General features: G+C 30.1%; 1 protein-coding gene and 1 pseudogene across 6 annotated transcripts in view; both read right to left on the bottom strand.

Annotated features, from left to right (window-relative positions):
* The window catches only part of PRKACB (protein kinase cAMP-activated catalytic subunit beta), a 109327-nt gene that overhangs the window by 18888 nt on the left and 70492 nt on the right, over nucleotides 1–19947 (bottom strand). For all 6 annotated transcript variants that reach the window (XM_016146092.2, XM_016146089.2, XM_016146090.2 and 3 more), the window contains 7 exons: nucleotides 16491–16552; nucleotides 14272–14400; nucleotides 8487–8585; nucleotides 7378–7460; nucleotides 4691–4817; nucleotides 3709–3804; nucleotides 504–626 (listed from right to left, as the gene is read on the bottom strand). In XM_016146092.2, the coding sequence (XP_016001578.1) occupies nucleotides 504–626; nucleotides 3709–3804; nucleotides 4691–4817; nucleotides 7378–7460; nucleotides 8487–8585; nucleotides 14272–14400; nucleotides 16491–16552 (719 nt within the window). The remainder of the gene's footprint in view (nucleotides 1–503; nucleotides 627–3708; nucleotides 3805–4690; nucleotides 4818–7377; nucleotides 7461–8486; nucleotides 8586–14271; nucleotides 14401–16490; nucleotides 16553–19947) is intronic.
* On the bottom strand, nucleotides 1733–1851 carry LOC118606925 (annotated as a pseudogene).

Genomic DNA, 19947 nt, shown 5'->3' with positions numbered 1-19947 from the left:
ACATGAATGATTGCTTATATCATTTCTATGAATTTCTATCTTAAAAATATCTATTATATATTTGCTTTCAATTTTGTGGTGTTTGACATAATTCAAACAAGAAGTCTCTTTTAGAAAAGCAAGCACATATTTAAAAAAAACATCTAAAACATCTCTCCAAGGAGATATCCACAAGAAACAACTAACAATTTTTATTTATTTGAAGTAATGCTGAGAATTAAAGCTATGATCTGGTGTTATGCAAGTGATAAAAACACTAAAAATGGGAAACATTTTACTACTTTGCTAATTTGTAAAACTGCCCTTTTTTCTTAAGAGATTTCAATGATTTACCACTTATGCTGTTATTTTTAAGGAATGCTAAGTACAAGGGCAGCGACTATGGGTATTTCCCTATTTTTCCCAACTTAGGGTAATATTTTAATGATATCAAATGATTTCAATCTACAAAACTTAAAATTCATACACAGAAATAATGAATAATAATAAAATGTACTGCTTACCTTTCCAGAAACAATCTTTTCGTAAATCTGAATAGGTTGATCTGCAAAGAATGGGGGGTAGCCAGCTGCCATTTCATAGATTAATACTCCTAATGCCCACCAATCCACTGCCTTATTGTAGCCCTTAGAAAACAAATGCCAAAAGTCAATTAATTCACTCAGAAGAGAATGAAGTCATAGATGACTTCGAAATAATCTTCAAGCATATGGAAAAATTTTTAAAGCAGTTACTGAGCAGCTATTTGGAATGCAATAAAAAGATAAACAAAATGTATCAGGTCAGGTTTAAACTGAACAAAGGGAGACTTTCCAAATATTGGAATTAGATATTAGGAAATATTAAATCTTCCTAAAATCATTAAGATTATAGACAATAAAACAGTTCCTATTTAAATTGGGATAATTTATTGATTGCTGAACAACAGGAATGAAGTTGGACCAAATTCTTAAAGCCTATTCCAGGTCTATAGTCTTATGAATCAAGTTTTCTAGAGAACACTTAGGAATGTTAAAAGTTTCAAAACAAAATAGCAGATATTGGACTTCTAATAAATAGTGGAGTTGACTACCAAATATTCTATATTGTTGGATTTTAGGAGGGTAACTATACTAAGGATAATCCTATCCACTTCACAGGATCTTATGAAAGCTAAGAGTTTAATTTGGAATCTAATAAATGTAAATATTTAAGTATACTTTAGTTATCTAATGTTTTGCTTCTCATATGTAAAAGGTATACAGAAAAGATATTTAATTTATAGGGTTTTGTGCGGACTATATCAAATGAAAGAAAATAACATGTATAAAAAATGTGCTATCGACCAAATGTACAATGCTAAGGTTATTTTCAATTGGGTTGTTTTTCCATCTTAAATTTACTAAAATTATGACATAGAAGTATTTATAAAAAATAAAGAATAACATATTAACATGTTTACATAAAGTTTGTTAACTACGATCAGTGTAATTGGTAGAAAAGACTGAAAAAAAAAAAAAGAAAGAATAAACAACTCGATCGTGTAGAAGAATGAGCTGAGTTCTTGCCAGATCTTTTGGTCTGCCTGCAAATGTATCTTCTGATTGATTACCTTCGTCCCTCCCCCAGTTCCAACTTTTTGTTAAAATTGTAGCTTTAGGAACTACTTAGTTTTCAATTAGCTAACATATAATACTATAATATAGAGATTGTCTTTTCCTTTTTTTCTGCTTCTGTATTTTTTTTTTTTTAATGCCTACAGCACTTGTTATTCCTAGGTGGTCTCCCATCCAAGTACTAACTGGGCCCAACCCTGCTTAGCTTCCAAGATTACATAAGATCAGGTGTATTCAGGGTGGCATGGCTGTAGACTGTATTTTTTTAAAGGGAGAGACTAGTAATAGGACTAGCACTTTGTTTTGCTAATAGAAATAGGCATCAATTTTGCCTAACTCTTTTAATTTTACTTGCTAGTACTGTCATTCATTATATTATTTTTATTATAATGAAAGCACATAATGTTGAACCAGATCCTTTTATTAAACTTTGACTTCTAGGTTTTAGATTATGTGCTAGTGTTCACAGAAATGTGCCAGATGGTTTTTTAATAACCCAGGTATAGAGAAAATAAAAAATAAAAAAATAAATTACTATAAATAAATGGGTAAAGGACATGAAATAATTATTCACACACACAAAGAAATATCAAATGGCTATAAGTATTTAAAAAATCTAATAATAAAAGACATGAGACAAAAATTATCATTTATTACCTGTTAAGTTAGTAATGATTTAAAAAATAAGAATACCCAATGCTGGAGAGAGTGTGGTGAAATAGGCACTCTCATATACTGCTAGTGGAAGTGTAAAATATTATAATCTTTTTGAAAAGCACTTTGGCAGTATGTACCAAGAGCCTTAAGAATGCTCATACCCTTTAATCCACTACTTCCACTTCCAGAAACCTATCCTAAAAAAATAATCTGAAACACAGAAAAAGCTTTATCCACAAAGACATTTGTCACAGTTATTTATAGTAAAAAAAAGGAAACAATCTGAATATTCAACAATAGAAGAATGGTGAAACACTTTATAGTTCCATTTGCAAATAAGCCATTAGAATGATGTCTGCATGATTGTTATCATTCAAGTGAAAAAAGCTGAACACAAAACTGTACATTCACTATATTTTAACTATTATAACATGCATAAAAATAAAGTGTTTTTTTTAAAGCTGTCTTTGTGTGATGAAATTATGGGGTTTTTTTGATTGTTTATATTTTTGATTGTTGTATTTTCCAAGTTTTGTACAATGAACATCTATTATTTCTATAATACATATACATTTTTAAAGTTTTGGCACTTATTCTGTCATATTATTTGTTAAATGTAATTAAGAAATGTGTTAACAGCAATGATATTTAGCTTATAAAAGACTAAAAAGTTAAAGATTTAAATTATAAAAGATGAGAGAGAGCTGAAAGAAATCTTTTATTTTATCCTAACACTTTGATAGGTTAGCCAAATTTCAATTATTCAGAGAGTAGGTGTTCACTTTGTAAATGTTGAGGCATGTGTCTTATCCTTTTCTCTTTCCTTGCTCCTATTTGTGCCTGGTTATTGTTAATTTCTTCTTTCTATCTTTCTCTACCAAAAGATGGCAGTAGAAAAAAAAAAAAACAGAAGTTAAATCATCTTTTTAGATATAATTACAAGTTTTTCTCACCACATTTAGAGAAGTAGAACTGTCTTCGGTAAGAACTTTAACTATTCAACTACTATAATATTCCTATTTTTAAACTAACATTAAAGATATAACTCACATACACTTCTTTCATATAAGGAGGAAAGCTGAAACAAAGGAAGAATCGACAACCAGTACATATCATCTTTAGATCTGCCTCTTGATATAACCCAGAGCAAGGCTTCTCCACCCTCCCATTATTAGAAATAATTATGAAAAGACTGTATATGCTTTCGGCTTCAAAACATAAACTTACACATCAAATTTATTCATACTATTTCTCTTAGATTCAGAGTTAAAACTGACAGAATTTATTGGATTAGTGGTAGACTAACTTTTTTAGTAATTGTGCACAGATTTAAACTCAGAATTCATAATTTAGATTAAATAAAAATGTAAATCTAGATGAATAAATTTTTCATAAAAGTCCACATTGATGCATGTCTCATATTTCTACTGCTTACATAATGACAGTATAAATATACCTTGCTGAGGATTATTTCTGGAGCCAAATATTCTGGAGTGCCGCACAATGTCCAAGTTCTGCCTTTAACTCTTTTGGCAAACCCAAAGTCTGTGACCTATAAAAGGAAAAAAATACTTATTGGATCTAAGTTGAAAGTTAAAAATCAGGGTTGAAATTAAAACCGGAAAAAAAAAAATTAAGTCAATACAATTAAGATTAATCCATGAGGACACTATTTAGTGAAAGCAGGTTAAAACAACCCATGCTAAATAATGTTTCCCTGACTCAAAGAAATAAATAAATTAACCAAAAAATTGTTTTAATAAAAATGAAGCAGCAACAGAAGTGTTCCTTAAGTCCAACATGTCCCTTGCCATTAATTACATCATCAGAAGTGCAAAAACATCATTGGGAAAATCTACTGATAACTGTGTAAAAAGGGATGCTCCCACTTTATTAATAGCAGAAATGGAAAGAAACCAGTGTAACCAGTCAGTCCAGTATTGGGAGCTGGAGCTCTTTTGGCAGTTGCATTATAATGTTAAAAAGCATGGACTCTGGGGACAGACTATCTGTGTTCAATTCTGACTTTACTTGTGTGACCTTGCTGTGCCTTAGTTTCATCAGCCTTAAAATATGAATAACAACATATTTACACTTGTTATCGGGATTAAAAGAGATAATACATAAAAATAAAATGCTTAGAATAATGCCTAGCATTAAATGAGTGCTCTCAAATTTAGCTATTATTTTTTCTTTATGTAGGAGCCTTTGCTCTATTCACAACTACAGATTACAAGGAATATAAATAGGGTCTATCTTTGATGGGACTTTTTGGTCTCTGTAATAACAGCAGAACTATTAGCTCAGTTTAAACTATTAGGAAGAAGTAACTGTCTCCCTCAAATAAAAAAATTCTAATATTGGTAGTTGTTAAATGTATACAACTTCTTAGCTAGTATTTTCTCAAATACATAATATATAATGTGTTCAAGTCATACCTGGATATAACCTTGGTGGTCAATTAGGAGATTTTCAGGTTTTAGATCTCTGTAGATGAGGTCTAGTGAATGAAGGTACTCGAATGTCAGCACTATTTGAGCTGCATAGAACCGTGCATGGGGTTCACTACAAAAGAAAAAAAACTATGAATTTCTGTAAAATGGTTTAACATATAGTAATTAGTAAATTATACAAAAAAATAATATAGGGTTAAAATATTTTGGGAGTAAAAAGATTTCTTTTAAACATATGTAATAAATCTTGCTTCTAAATATTTACTAAATCTTTAAATTTTCTTAAAATAATGCTTTGATATGCTTAGTGGGCAGCATATGCTAAAGAAAAATATAACTTTCAAATTGTCACATTTTAAATTATTATTGGAAGCAGTAGAAGATACTGATGTCTTTATAATTACGCCTGATTGAAAAGCAAATGTGCTAATTAGATTGTCTATCAGGGCCATTGCTACTGTTGATATGTTTCACCGACATTCCCATAAATTTCAAGGGGTTATTAAAGAATTGTATACATAGAGCTCTTTAACTGTAATAATCTACAGATTGATGCCATTTTACCCAGACTATTCCTATTATAAAGATGATATATGCTCATTATAGAAAAAGCATCATAAAATATTAATGAAAAATAAGACACTCATAATCCCAACCAGAAACCACAGATATGAGCCTCGTGTCTAAATATCAAATCTACTATGCAAGTTTACAAAGACACTAAATCCAGTTATAAACTTTATATTTGTGTAAATATACACAGTTCTTTCATGCGTAGATTAGATTAACTGATAGATTAGTGTAATTTTCATGCCACATTTTGAATATTACTCCAAAAGGATATACTGACTTTTTACTTTGAGTGTCTATTTTATCTTCTAGTGTATACACTGAATTCTGCTAATCTGCCTGACAAATTGCAATAACTTTCAGATTTGTGTCCTCAGTGAACAACGTTAACTATAAATAGAGTCTCTCTCAACATGGTTGGCATGAGTTTGATCTAGTAGCACCAGAAATAGATTCCAAAAAAAGATTATATATGTTGCTCCTTTTGCTTGTCACCATATTTCCTAAGTCTTAGGCTGATACAAATCAGGTGCTCAGTAAATATTTGTTGAATGAATAAATATGTTTGAAAAAACATTTTGGGGGCAATATTTTATAACACCCTTTTAATTCCAGCATCATTCCAACACTGTGACAGTCTATATTATGTTATATGACAAGGAACGAGGAGAACACTGTACAGCAAGATTATAAGAACCATCCTGGTCATTATCCTTCACCTTGGAAATGTCTGACCTGTTTTCTCCATGCACCTGTAAATCTAAGATGCACTTATCATCTTATAAATAAATATAAATTTATCATCATAAATATAAAACGCACTCAGAATTTTATATTATTTCCGCAGACTGGTGTTTGACTGGAGGAACACAAACATTACTTAGATCTATAATCAAATTGTTGAAATGTGTAAACAAAATATTCTACAGGAAGATTTAATGCTGTAGCAGCTTAAAGTCTAGACATCTGTTTAAGTAGAGAATCATAATGACTCCATTGATTCCTATTAGAGCCATGCTCAATAATAATTCAGTAGTCTAACTGCCTTAAAGATTTTGAGATGGAAGTTAGCAACCTTTCAAGCGTATGTGAAATATGTGTTAAGGGTTAGAAAAGAGTGTTTCAGTGCGAATTATATCAATCAAGTTGCTTTCCTACTAGCAGCAAGTCGAATTAAAGAAACAGAAGTGTGGGGAGGTGCAAATGAAAGAAGTTAGTAATAATAGAAAATGGACAAAATATGTTTTTTGAAGGCAGGTGTAGGTGAGGTTCTTCTGTGTAAAACTTTGAATTACAATAGGGCAATATGAGGATTCTGAGTCTGCTTGGACAAGAGGTGGTAAGAGAGAGGACAACATGAGGTGAAAGAAAATCACTAACGATAAACAGAAGCCACTTTACATTAACACAGTGCCTGACACATATTAGGTGCCCTATACATATTAGGTCAAGAAATAAATTTTGGTTTAGGCTCTGATATAGCTCTAATGTTGGCCCATTACTGAATATAATCTCATGATAATCCAAGTCTATCATTATCTTTTTATGAATCTAATTACCATCACCAGTCCTGTTTGGATTCATATTTATGTTACTTACATCAATATAAGTGAATGTACTGAATGAAGCTGGATGTGCTCTGGTTTCAGCTTAATTCTAATAGTGATTATTAGTGAACAGTAGTAGAATATAAACTGTTGCACACATGTAATGATAACAGAAATCTATAATCTATTTTAATACCTGTGTGACCTTATTAGTAATAACCTAATAATAAACTTTAAAAATTATGTTTACATTTTTAAACCTCAACACAGCAAGTTTATAAAACCAAGTTTTATAATCTCATCACTATGATATCCTTATTGTTGTTTCTATATATTCCTTTTTTATCTTCATCCTTACACAAACCTCTTCCTTAAAGTTGTGTGATTAATATTTGTTCAAAAAATACTAGTAGGTTTAAATTCAATTAATTTTTCCATTTTCTGGAAATTCTTGTAATAACAGATCCTCACAATATCTACCAATTGAAACTAACTTAAAAATTTGGTTTAAAACAAACACACAGTAAGGTTTGGGGAGAGTAAAGTATTAGTTACCTGAACCTTCCAATTCTTCTTAGATGTGAAAACATTTCACCCCCAGGGACATATTCCATAACCATATATAAATTAGAATTATCCTATGAAAAATGAAAAGGATAAATAAATCAAAATTACAGAACCAAGACTATTTCTCAAGAAAATATTTTAAGACAACACCATATTTGTTAAAAAAAGACATTTAAAAATCCATCTGACAGATTACTAAAATTGGGAAATAGAGAATAAATAGAAAATGTTTGAATTTTTCTACACTGGCATTCATTTTTCCCCCTAGTATTCTTGATACAATTTATTACGGGACTTTTGCTATTCCTGCTCTTGTAAGAAACACTTAACCCTTGAACTATTATTAAACACTGGAGCAATTACTTAATGCTATTGTGTATGCAAAAAAAAAAAAAAAAACCAACTAGATTAAAAACAAATTGAAATAGTAAGAATATTTCGATTTTATGTGCTAAATTAGGTCACAGAGATGAATGATTTTTAACATCATTCAGAATTCACAGGTCTTTATTTGCCTTAAAGAATAAAGGAGGAAAAAGAAAAAAGATTAAAATGTTTCATACGAATCAATATTGTAGATAGATGCTAAGTATCATTCGCAATAACTGAAAAGATGCCAACTGAAAGAATAAATCTTGTGCAAGTTTATGAGCCGGTTGATTAGAGGGGTAAATACTGTTCTACCTCACATAAATGAAGAGACTAGAGCACACATTACTAAGTGAAAGAAGAAGGTGAGATTGTGGCAGAAAATATTCAAGAGAAAAAAGTAGGTAGGTGTACTAATTAGCATAAATGTAAAAATTTCTTAATAAGATATCACTATGGATTTTGAGAAAATATTTAATTTCATAATGCTATCTCATGAAAAATTACACACTGCCTTTAACAGATTCCCCAGGGAGAACCAAAATGTTTTCAGGTGTTACCTAAGTTATATGTATAACATGATTTAATTACATGAAATCTAAATATATTATTTTTTCGTTCATTCCTATTCTCAAGATTTATCATTTGGTTTAGAATCATATTATAGCTTTATAGTTTAAAAATATATGAGGCTGAAAATATTTTATTTGAATATTAGTAAAATTTACCTTAAAAGAATACTCCAGTCGAACAAGAAAAGGAAAATTCACTGCCTGTAATATTCTTTTCTCATTCAAAGTGTGTTCTATTTGTTTCAGTTTAACAACCTGTAATTGAGAGATAAATATATCAAACATATTTTAACAAAATTTAAGTTACTATAATTTTATAAGAAAAATATTAAATAAATGTCTTTCATATAAAAATGATTAAGTGAAATTGCTAGAGCTGGATAAAGATCATAATAATTACCAAGTAGGCTTATCAGATTCAAATGAAAAACCTAACAGAGGATTTAAAACTTGCTCTTAAGATGGTCAACTATGATTTTCATTAAAGAAACAAGAGTTAAGAAGAATTAGACACACAATAAATTACTTTAAAAAATTAATATGTGAAAGTACTTAGTTCCTAATAACTAATAGTCTGCTAAAGAAGCTGGCACAAATCACTGCAATAAGTAGGTATTGATTTAATCTTCAGGAGATCAGCAAGGAAATTAAGGATTGAGGAAAAATCAACTAAAAAACAGTAGGTAAAAATGAACAATCTGTTCATTTCATAATACATCAATAAATACAAGAACAAATCCTAAAAATTCAATTTGCACAGCCACAAGAGATGACACACAAATAATGGCAAAAAAAGACTGCTTATAACAAATAGGTTATTTAAGATTAATCGAGCTTCCTCTGGATTGTCTACTCAATCAGGTACATGGCAGGGGAAAGCAACTTATCCTGACTTCATGGAAACTATGATTCTCTGTCACAAGTTATTCTACTTTTAATTTAAGAAAAAGTGATCTTAGGAGATATAAACAATTATCCTATATGTATGTAAATCATTAAAAAGTCGCATTCTTTCTTGATAGAGTCTTATTGTCAATGTGGGATAGTCACAGAGTTCAAGAAGTTGAATATGAGTAAGAAAAACAATTAAAAACACCATCCAGTATTTAGTATATAAAATTATAGTATAAAAATAATGTTGAGCAAAGGATAAATGACTAAGAATTAAAAGATCTGTGTTCTGATCTAGGTGTCAACCACTTTTGTGACTTGGGAGCAGTTATTTCAACTCTTAGGATATCAGATTTTTTTCCTTTTTTTTCCCCCCCGATCTGTAACATGAAGTGGTTGGATTACTAATGTGCACATCCTAACTAGTTACGGAACCAATTAGTCCATACTTATCACGATAAATTACATAACATTACCTGAAGAATTACTATTGCTTTGTGTTTATTTTTTTTAGTGAACTATTTTTTTTTAGCAGTTTCAGGTTCACAGTAGAATTTAGGTACAGAGATTTTCCATATATCCCTTTTCTCCACACATGCATAGCCTCCCTCATTATCAACATTTCCAACCAGAGTGGTACATTTATTACAATCAATGAACTTACATTGATGCATCATAATCACCTGGAGCCCATGGTTTACATGAGGGTTCACTCTTGGTACTGTACATTCTATGGGTTTGGACAAATGTATAATGACATGTACCTTATCAAATCGAGTATTAACACTGCCCAAAGAATCCTCTGTGCTCCACCTATTATTCATCCTTCCCTCTCCACTAACCCGGGGCAACCACTTATCTTTTTATTGTATCCATAAATTTTCCTTTTCCAGAATGTCATAAAGATGGAATCATATAGTATGTAGCCTTTTCAGACTGGCTTCTTTCAGTTAATAATATGTATTTAAGTTTCCTCCACGTGTTTTCATGGCTTGATAGCTCATTTCTTTTTGGTGCTGAATAACATTCCATTGTCTGGATATACCACAGTGTTTACTTTTGAGTATTATGATATAGCAGGTTTTTAGTTAGGCATAGACAATATGTAACCTTGGAAATAATTAATGAAAACTACAACAGAGAGGTTTTCTGCATTATAGCCCTAAGCCAACTATGTAATGTGGGGCATAACAATTAAAAATGGAAATGAATCCAAGATATATAAACTAGCAAAGCAAATATGCTTAGTTAATTTTTAAATTAACTTAATTAAAAACTAACTAAAATCTAACTTACTTTTAAATGTGTATATCTACCACATAAGGCATGATGATAAGTGTGATAGACATAAAGAGTGTCTGCTTGCATCCTGCATAAAATCTGTTTGGAAGTATGATGCATAAATATGTGAATAGCAACATATGAACAATTGCCAAATGAGAGTTATGATGTCATAAGTGTTCAGAGGAGAAAGTGTTACGTTAGGTCTAGTACGTAATCTTTCAGAGTCCTAGATTTTTCTAAAAAATGCTGATAATAATAACAACACCTGCTTTAAAAGTCACTGTGTGGCATAATGCATGTCAAGTGATAACATAGTGCCTGGCACAAAGCAAAAGGTCAAGAATATTATTTTTATAATCTATTTTAAAAAGTGAGAGTTCGGCTAGGTCTTAAAGATGGATAGATAACAAAAGTTAGAGAAAAATAGGAGACAGTGCAGTCAGGGTTAATATCCAGAACCATTACCTGAAGTGAGAAAATATACAAAGGTAAGTCTGAGTGCTAGTTTCAGTTGGCTGTATCTTAGGACAGTGGTTCTCAAATTTTGGTAATGAAGTATCCCTAATGGCAGAGAAAAATTAAGAAGTACACCCTCGGGGGTTTAGTCCATGTTTTATTTTCCAAAATTCATATAACATTTATATTTACTTCTTGATACTTCTGCTGGTTTAAATATTATATGTACACACACACACACACACATATAAGTATTTATAAATGATTACTTATCAACTGAATTTTTAGTCAAACACGAAGAATTATTAATAAGGAAAATAGGCCATATATCATCACATATAATCCTACCCCTTCCAGCATAGCACTATATAGTTGTGTGGGTCAAGTTTCAAATGGAGAAGCAGAACACAGAGTACATGTAGAGGAATAGTGTGAGATAAAAGGCTTTCATGTAGGAGAACAGTGGAGTCTGGAAGAAAATTATGAAGCGTTTGAAAGCGGGCTGCAGAGTTATGACTTTATTTAATAAATACAGGAAGCTTTTTGAGTGATTCAGTGAGGTAATATCATATGATAAAAAAACTTTGTTGGCAATGAGGAAAGTGAATTAGTAGAAGGTGAAAACTCTAAGATTGTGGAAATTAAGATGCTACTGTGAACGCCCAGTTAACATGAGTGAGAGATGAATTAGGTGGTGGTAGAAAGTATCTTAGGAATAACAAATACATTTGAAAGGAAAAATTAACAAGGAATATAGGTATAGAAATCAGACAACCCTAGGTCAAATTTTTGGTTCATTTTACTAGCTGACTTTGAAAAAGTTACTTAAATAGAGCGGTTATTCGCTTAAAGAAAGATTAATGCACACAAAATTGTAAAAATTCACTGATACAGTAAATATAAAGTGCCTAGCAAAGCTTCACACATGGTGTGGAATAAAGAAAATGTGATGTCCCTTAATTTCTGTACTGAGTTTGATTCCTGCCTCGCCCCCTGCCTCCTCATACACCCTAAGATAGGAGTAACCAAAAAAAGTTTATTGAAAGATTTGTGACTTTATTAACATAAAAGGTTATTAAGGGGTATTATTTTCATAGTTAGCTTCAGCAAATTAAATAAACTTGAAAAAAATCAGAATATAAAGGTTTCGTCCTAATTATAAATAGATCCAGAACACTGCCATAGAGAAGTGAATTAAAATGGCAGCTATTTGTCTAGGAAATACTCTTTTGCCATGAGTTATCCCTGAGGTAGCCTTAATAACTTACTTAACAAGTCACTGTCTTACCAAAAAAGGAATTTAAAAACTCTTCTCTAAATGTTTTAAAGCCTTAAATCTTTTCTGTAATCCTTTTAATATTTTATGGCTAAAGCACATTTTATTAATTCCTTAGGAAAGATACCATAAAATATTAGGAACTATTGATATAATAACATTTTAATGACAGATTTAATCAAAAATATAAATTTGAAGTATTTTATTTTTGTTGTGCAGGCAAAATAAATATATAAATCACCCTCTCGGAGACCCAATTAATTGCCTAGTATAGAAAATTAGGGCAAAGACTTGATCTCGAGAGCTCCACACTCAGAGTGTACAAATTAAGAGTGTAGAGTTTGAAATGAGTCGAAGCTTGGATAAGAACACATAGGGTGAGGGTACAGAACATGAGGAAGAGAAGAGGGGATAGTCCTGAGCTTGAGATTTGTAATCTTTAAAAAGCAGACAGGAGGAAAAACATAAAACAAAACAAGAAAAGGCACATAAAAAAGAAAAGCCTAAAAGGCATGAGCATAATCAGAAGAGCACTGGGGTCCAGAAGGCCAGGGACAACACAATTTTAAGGAGTAGCCAGCACAGTCACAGGGTCTAAAAAAGTCACATAAGATGAGCAAAAAGAGTCCAATGGACTTGGTGATTAGGTCACTAGATTGGTGACACTTGGCAGAGACATTTTAGTGGAGTAGCAGGAGGCAGGAAATAAACAAGAAGACAGCTAAATTGTTGTAAGTTAAATAATTAATAGGAAGTGAGTGAATAGAGTAATTAAACTATTTTTTCAAGAAGCATGGTTAAAAAAGTTATGTGAAAGAAGGCAGTAGACAAAGATGCACAATTAAATGTGTGTATAGTGTGCATTTAATTTTAGAGACGTAAGTCATTTCATGTTAGAGGTTAGTTTTGTTTTTTGTTTTAAGGCAGAGGTTAGACTGGGATGTCAGACCAACCTAATACTGTGCTATACATACAAAATGATAGTCACGAGCTGCATGTGGTTACTTAACACTGGAAATGTGGCTAACCTGAATGGAGATGTGCTATCAGTGCAATACATACATCAGATTTTGAAAAACCGGTATGAAAAAAAGAATGTAAATTATCTCTATAATTTTTATGTTAATTATATACTGCAATGGATACACTGGGCTAAATAGAATCTATTAACATTAATCTCAACTATTTCTTTTTACTTTTTAAAAATGAAGCTACAAGAAAAGTTTTAATTACATATGGGGCTCATATTATATTTATTAGACAGCATTAGTCTAGCCACTATCTGTAAACATGACCATTTCTTCTTTATTTCCTTACGTAAATACCATTAAGCCAAAATGACATTCTTGGGAACAGAATATCTACAATATATCAAGCCTTGCCATTTTTCTTTTACTTTCCCTTAATTATACATAATTAGTAAGAAAATAGAATCTTTATATTTAAAGCATAAATAATTCAGATATCCTGATTCTTCACATATGCCAATGTGTGATAAATACTTAAAACTTATTTTTAATTTCTTATTGATATACTTGGCATATAACATCATTATTAGTTTCAAATATACAACATGATTTGTTATTTTTCAGAGTGTGTAGGTTTTCAAATTTTCCCAGCTTTAACTGACATTTTAAATTAAACAAACTCAATCATGTTAAAGAGGGCTTGTACTGTCAATGATAATAAGCCATAAAATAAAATCACTAAATTTCTGTAACTTCCATCCAAGCATCAAGTAATTTATTCCTGCATTTTCCCACAAGGCAAAACATAGTACAGATGCCTGTTCTTTACATGTTGAATTCAATACTTTGTTAATAAACATACACATACCTATTATATATAATTACTGAAATAATGTACTCCTATATACTAAAACTATAGTCATAATAATAATGCAAATTCTTATTAATGCAACAATAAAATTACTTGAAGGTGTCAATGGTTAAGTCATTGTATTATACCTATTTAATAATCTAGCTGATAAAACTGAAGTTTACTCTTCAAGTAAATAACAACAAAAACACTAACCTTCTGCTTATCTAAGATCTTCATGGCATAATACTGTTCAGTGGCTTTATGCTTCACCAGCATGACTCTTCCAAATGAACCTGTTCCAAGGGTTTTTTTCCTTTCAAAATCCTCCAAGCCAGCATTATTCTACATATACATGAAAAATAAAATAAACTTTAAAATTAGAAATTCTCATAAGACTATAATAACTATAATAAATTTAGTGATAAGAAGTTTATTTAATTTATAACCATCCATTTAAAAATGATGAAGACTACTGAAATTCTAAGTTTATTGGTTCTATTTTTCCCTTTGAATAAGAAAGGATTTAGTGTTTGAAAAGTATATTGCAAAACAAAGCATAATAATAATGGAAGGAAATAAGAGCCTCAGCTGACATATTAAAGATCATATTCCACTATGAATTCCTAATATTGGATTTCTAATAAATTAATTTCGTATTTTAATAACTACAAATTGACCAGAGGTAGACTGACAAAGACAATTATAAAAGCACACATTCTTAATGCACTTGCAAATAACTCTAATGAACATATAAGCTGAGGGATCAGCGTCCTTTCACCCTAGTTACCTCTAAAGAAAGAACCATGTAACTTTATTTCTACCTTTTTATGAGCTTTTAGAACTAGATAATAACAGTGTGAGAGATCCCAATGGCTTTCTCTTTCTGAAGTTATAATAACCCAGTATTACCTAAAATAGTAACAATAAGGAAAGAGTTCCTCATTCCCACAAAGATAACCAGGAGTCAAGAGTCCCAGAACAATAATCAGCCTTTTTTTCTCCTTGAATAGATGCTTTGTTATAAGCAAACATCTTTGTTTGGCTTTGACTATAGCTTTGACTAAAGAATTGGAAGCATCAATCTGTTGAATTTGTTGCTGCCACAACAAAATGAAAATTACTAGGAACAAATTGTGTGCTAAATAGCAATAAGTAGTAATTGCTGGCCCGTTTAATAGGTTTTCATTACAAAGATATATTTGCAAGGGGCAGTCTGTACAGTATTTAGCTTGAGAAAAATGTGATACAATATGATTCTTGTATAAGTGAGGAATCGGAATAAGTATTGAAGTCCAACTGTAACTGGACTTTGTTTCTATTGCAAATCAAACCTTGTCCCCGGATACACAGTTTATCTTCTTGTTGAATCATTACAGAGAGAGCGAGCAACTCTAAGTTTCTTCTTATAAAACTTGTTTTCTTCATATTTTAATTTCAAATTTCTAATAATTTTAAATTGCCATGAGATTCTATGTCAATGCAGAAAGAAAAAAGTCCTTTTAATTCTGATTGGATTATTTAACTTTATGAATTAATAGTTAATTTTTGGTTCTATCAACATAGATGGATTAAAATATTTAATACAGTTCCTAACTAAATCATGGAAATAAACTTCACTGACATACAATAGGACATCGCTTTTTTTGCTAGTCATTGCTTTTCATACAAATATGCCATCTTCCTTTCCTCCCTCAATATTTCATGTTAGATAATGTCTAACTTTTTGTAATCGCTAGTAATTATATTTTAAATTATAAGTCATGCTTTAAGTGTTGGTAATGTTGGCATTTTCATAAAACATAACATTTATTTAAAATTAAATATTTTTTAGTAAAAAATATTTGAAGTAAAAGATTTTTGTGCTAAAAAGATGGTTTTCAAGATTTAATCTACCATTAAATTTAATTATTTATAACTTCAAAAAGAGGTTTTTTGGCAATCACAGATGGCTCTGTTTATATACAGTTTTTAAATCTTAGTTAATATCTAAAGTATTTAAATTATATAAAACTTATCCCATCAAAATGTTTATGAAAGAATCCCTTGGTTGGTATGTTATCAAAAGGCAAGTATTTGTGATTAAGAATTTGAAACTCTCCGATAGACTCCATACTGTAATTAATAAAGATAAAAAATATATGCTATCCAAGGCATAAGTAAAAATTACTCTAATATGAGAAAATATCGAGAGTTTGTAGCAGCATGGAATTAGTATCAAAATTTATGTTGGAAATTAGTTCCTTCTCCAATTTAAGTATGCATAAAATTATTAATGAAAAAATCAAAACATGGCAAAAATTCCCACGTTAAGCTTACATTTATTAATGCTACTTGAAAATTAAAGTTTCTTTAACTATTAAATTATTTAGGCAAGAATCATGATTTTACTTAACACATGATATTTAAATCATAGAAAAATTTAAATTCCTTACCTGGGCAGGATTTTCCCATTTTTTTAAAAAGTCTTCTTTGGCTTTAGCTAGAAACTCTTTCACTAAAAATATATAAAAAAATTGTCTTGTAAGAATATTTATATTACATATAAATATATGTTTTAAAAACACAGACTTCTGTCAACTATGGTTGATATAAAACGTGTACTCACAACCATGATTCACTAGAAAGCTATTTAGTTTCTATCAACAAGAAACAAATATTTTCTCAAATTTTAAAAATCTCAAATATCTTTCCATATGGAGATCACTTTATTAATTTCAGATCTAAAAATAAAAATACGGGTCCTGAAGACATATGTGAAAGTAATGTAAAAAAGTCAGAAATCCATCGAGGACAAAATACTGATTGTAAATAAATCAGCAGTGACAGTTTAAAAGTACAACAGAGCCCTTAAATGTAAGAACTTAAAATACCTGGAAAATGTGAACTTGTTGATTTGTGGAGTTTCAAAAATAATTGATTTTGATAAAGGACTATTTTTAGATATAAGGATTTATGTTATTACTATGTGGTCTCTACTAAAGGAGAGAGAAAAGAAAAAACCCTACAAACTGCCACAGAAAAAAATACTCACAAAAACTTGAAAACAATAGCACAAAACACCACAAACAAACAAAGAAACAAAAAACCCCAAGTGCTTAAATTTGCAGCAAAACTAAATGTCTAAATGACTGATTTCAAATGTACACTGAAGTAAAGCAATTAAAAATCATATGTTAATATAGTGTTCAATAACAGTCACATTATTTTACAGAGCTGTGGTTTGAAGTTTTAGATTTGTTAAATGAAGAATCATTTTAAAAGAGGCCTGTTTTTCATTGTCTTTCCACAGAGTAATTAACAATGATTTGTTTATAAACTTCAGGTGTTTAAAAACAATTAATAGAAAAAAAATTCCAGAGATAAAATAGCATTAAGAATATGTATTTTTGTCTCTATAGTTAGATATGAGACCAAAGCCTGACTATATAAGAAATATTTTAGACTTTTTGTTCAGAAAGTTTCCAGTATTTCTTTGATATTTGAATCTATAAATAAAAAGAAAATAGCAGAAAATAGTATTTAAATAATGTTCAAATAGTAAAAGGCTAGATAAAATGAACAAAGAGTGGCACACTGGCATTTATTTCAAAAATTCTAATAAGGATGATGATGATGGTGGTGATGATAATGGAAAGACAGAATTTTAAAAGTGAAAGTGAGAGATCCACAGTCTTTAATCCAATCATCTAATAATGCAGTAGTATTAAAGTGAGGCATTTTAAGACACACATAATTATTTTGCTTTATCCTCAGTGACGTACAATTGGCAAAACACCGCTACTAACCAAAAAGGTTACTGGCCTTCTAAACTTTTGAAATTTCAAAACAGTGATGACAGGCACCAAGAGCAGACATCAGTTTTTAAGTAACATAAGAGCGTGCATTTCTGAAGACATTATTTTACTACTTTATACAAACTATCATTTGTATTTTGTTGTTAAAATACTCTCAAAATATCTATTTTAGAAAGTTTGAGAAAAATAATTTTTAAAATTAGAATTCTCCCATTCTATAAAAATCTCATCCACTAAAACAAGGAATCAAATAACTCCACCAAATTATACAAATACGGTCTAATGCCTCCTGGGGGTGGATTTGGAGGTGGAAAATTCTTACTTTTTTTTTTTGAGTTTAAGATGTTTTAAGTTATCCTACTTTTTAAAGTTAATATACTAGATACAAATGAAAAAGAGTGGTTTTATAAGTAAGATTTTCTTTCTTTTTCGCATGGAATAGATATATCTACACATGGGATTGACTTAAAAATGACAGTTATAAAATAAAAATAATTTATTGCTAAATACAACAGTGGCTTTTAAGAAGCAACTTGTGATTCCTAAAATATACCTCTGATTTCTTTTGAAAAAAAATTATCATCTATTTATAGAATTTGCACATCAAGTTGCAGTATAAACTCTCCAGATACCTGGCAGAGTATAGATAATTTGGAGACAAGGAAGAGAATCAGAAAAAGAAAAAAAGTATCCCTAACATCCTGTTTCGACTTCTGTCACTTCCTGCTGAGTGGAGTTTAAGAAAATAAAACTGGCCAAAGGAAGGACTGGCAATATTTGCCAAAGATGGTAAGTTGAAAGAAAATTTCCAGGTACTACTTACTTTTATTCATTAACAGGATATTCAGGAAATTCTTTGAAATATTTTCTGTACTTATCAATATTTCTAAGTTTACTGTCAAGCAGCATTGTTCTCATAAAGGTCACATAAAAGTATCAGAAATGGGAATAAATCAAAGATATTAAATTTTATGAATTTTTTCAATTAATAAAGAAATTCTTTTAGAGTAAAGGATAAGCATTAATTATAATGTGATTAAAGAGTTCCAGGAGGAAAATCCTGCACCTGAAGCACTTTTTGTCCCACAAGTGTATACATACAAATGAAATCTCTAGCTTATACGTGTATTATTTGGGTGCAAAAATGAACAGTTAATGCTATAAAATATCGGTTAACCAAAACATACATCTTATAAATATAGACAACAAAAGTAAAATATTTCACAACATACTAGATTATGAATAACTCTAAAACAATAAGAAATCCAGAACCACATGCATTTGCTTTGAATTTTATTATTTTTAGACTGTGGTGAATTTAACTTTATGAATGCTTTCCTATGGTTATTTTTAAAATTTATATCTACTGACATAAGGTGTTAGCAGCTAATTAATAAATAAGTGGTGTGAGAGACAGCCAAATTCAAACACTGCAATACATTTAATCCAGAGTTCCCTATAGAGCATATGCTTGTTCTCAATTTTTTCATTTTCTTGCTGTATTCTAATATGTAAGCCGTATCTATATTTAACGATTTAAACCACTGTGATATCCTGCACCAGCCACAGGTTTTGAAGGTTGACACACACGTGTTAGAATGTTGACTCTAACACTTCTTATCTACGTGATCATAGGTACCTATCTACAAAGCATCTAACAGTGATTAGTAACTCTCTTTAGAAACAAATATCTCAATGGAAGATTTTTCTGCAAATATATTTTGTTCTGTAGTGATCAGAACAAATATAAAAACATAAATGTATTTTCTCTTCAGATTGTATTAAAGAGTGTGTCACATTGCATTCTAAAAAAACGAGCCTACCAAAGTAATCTATATGTTCACTCAAGGTTGGTTTCGAGGAATGTTCACCCGCATTCACAAGATGAAGACAAAAGAAACAAATGAGAATTTTCATGCATTTCCAGAAGTACGTTAATAAAACAATTCTTATCGCCCTCAAAATGTTTGAATATATTTATACATAGGACATAGTTTAAAAATTATATTACAAGGTTCATTTTAAACATAAGAAAATTTATTAAAAATTCAAGTATGGCACATCTTTATTCCACATTATTCAGGAAATTCTACAA

Source organism: Rousettus aegyptiacus, unplaced genomic scaffold (genome assembly GCF_014176215.1).
Source record: "Rousettus aegyptiacus isolate mRouAeg1 unplaced genomic scaffold, mRouAeg1.p scaffold_m13_p_1, whole genome shotgun sequence".
NCBI lineage: Eukaryota > Metazoa > Chordata > Mammalia > Chiroptera > Pteropodidae > Rousettus > Rousettus aegyptiacus.
The sequence above is the reverse complement of the archived record's forward strand: the minus strand, read 5'-3'. Positions and strand labels throughout refer to the sequence as shown.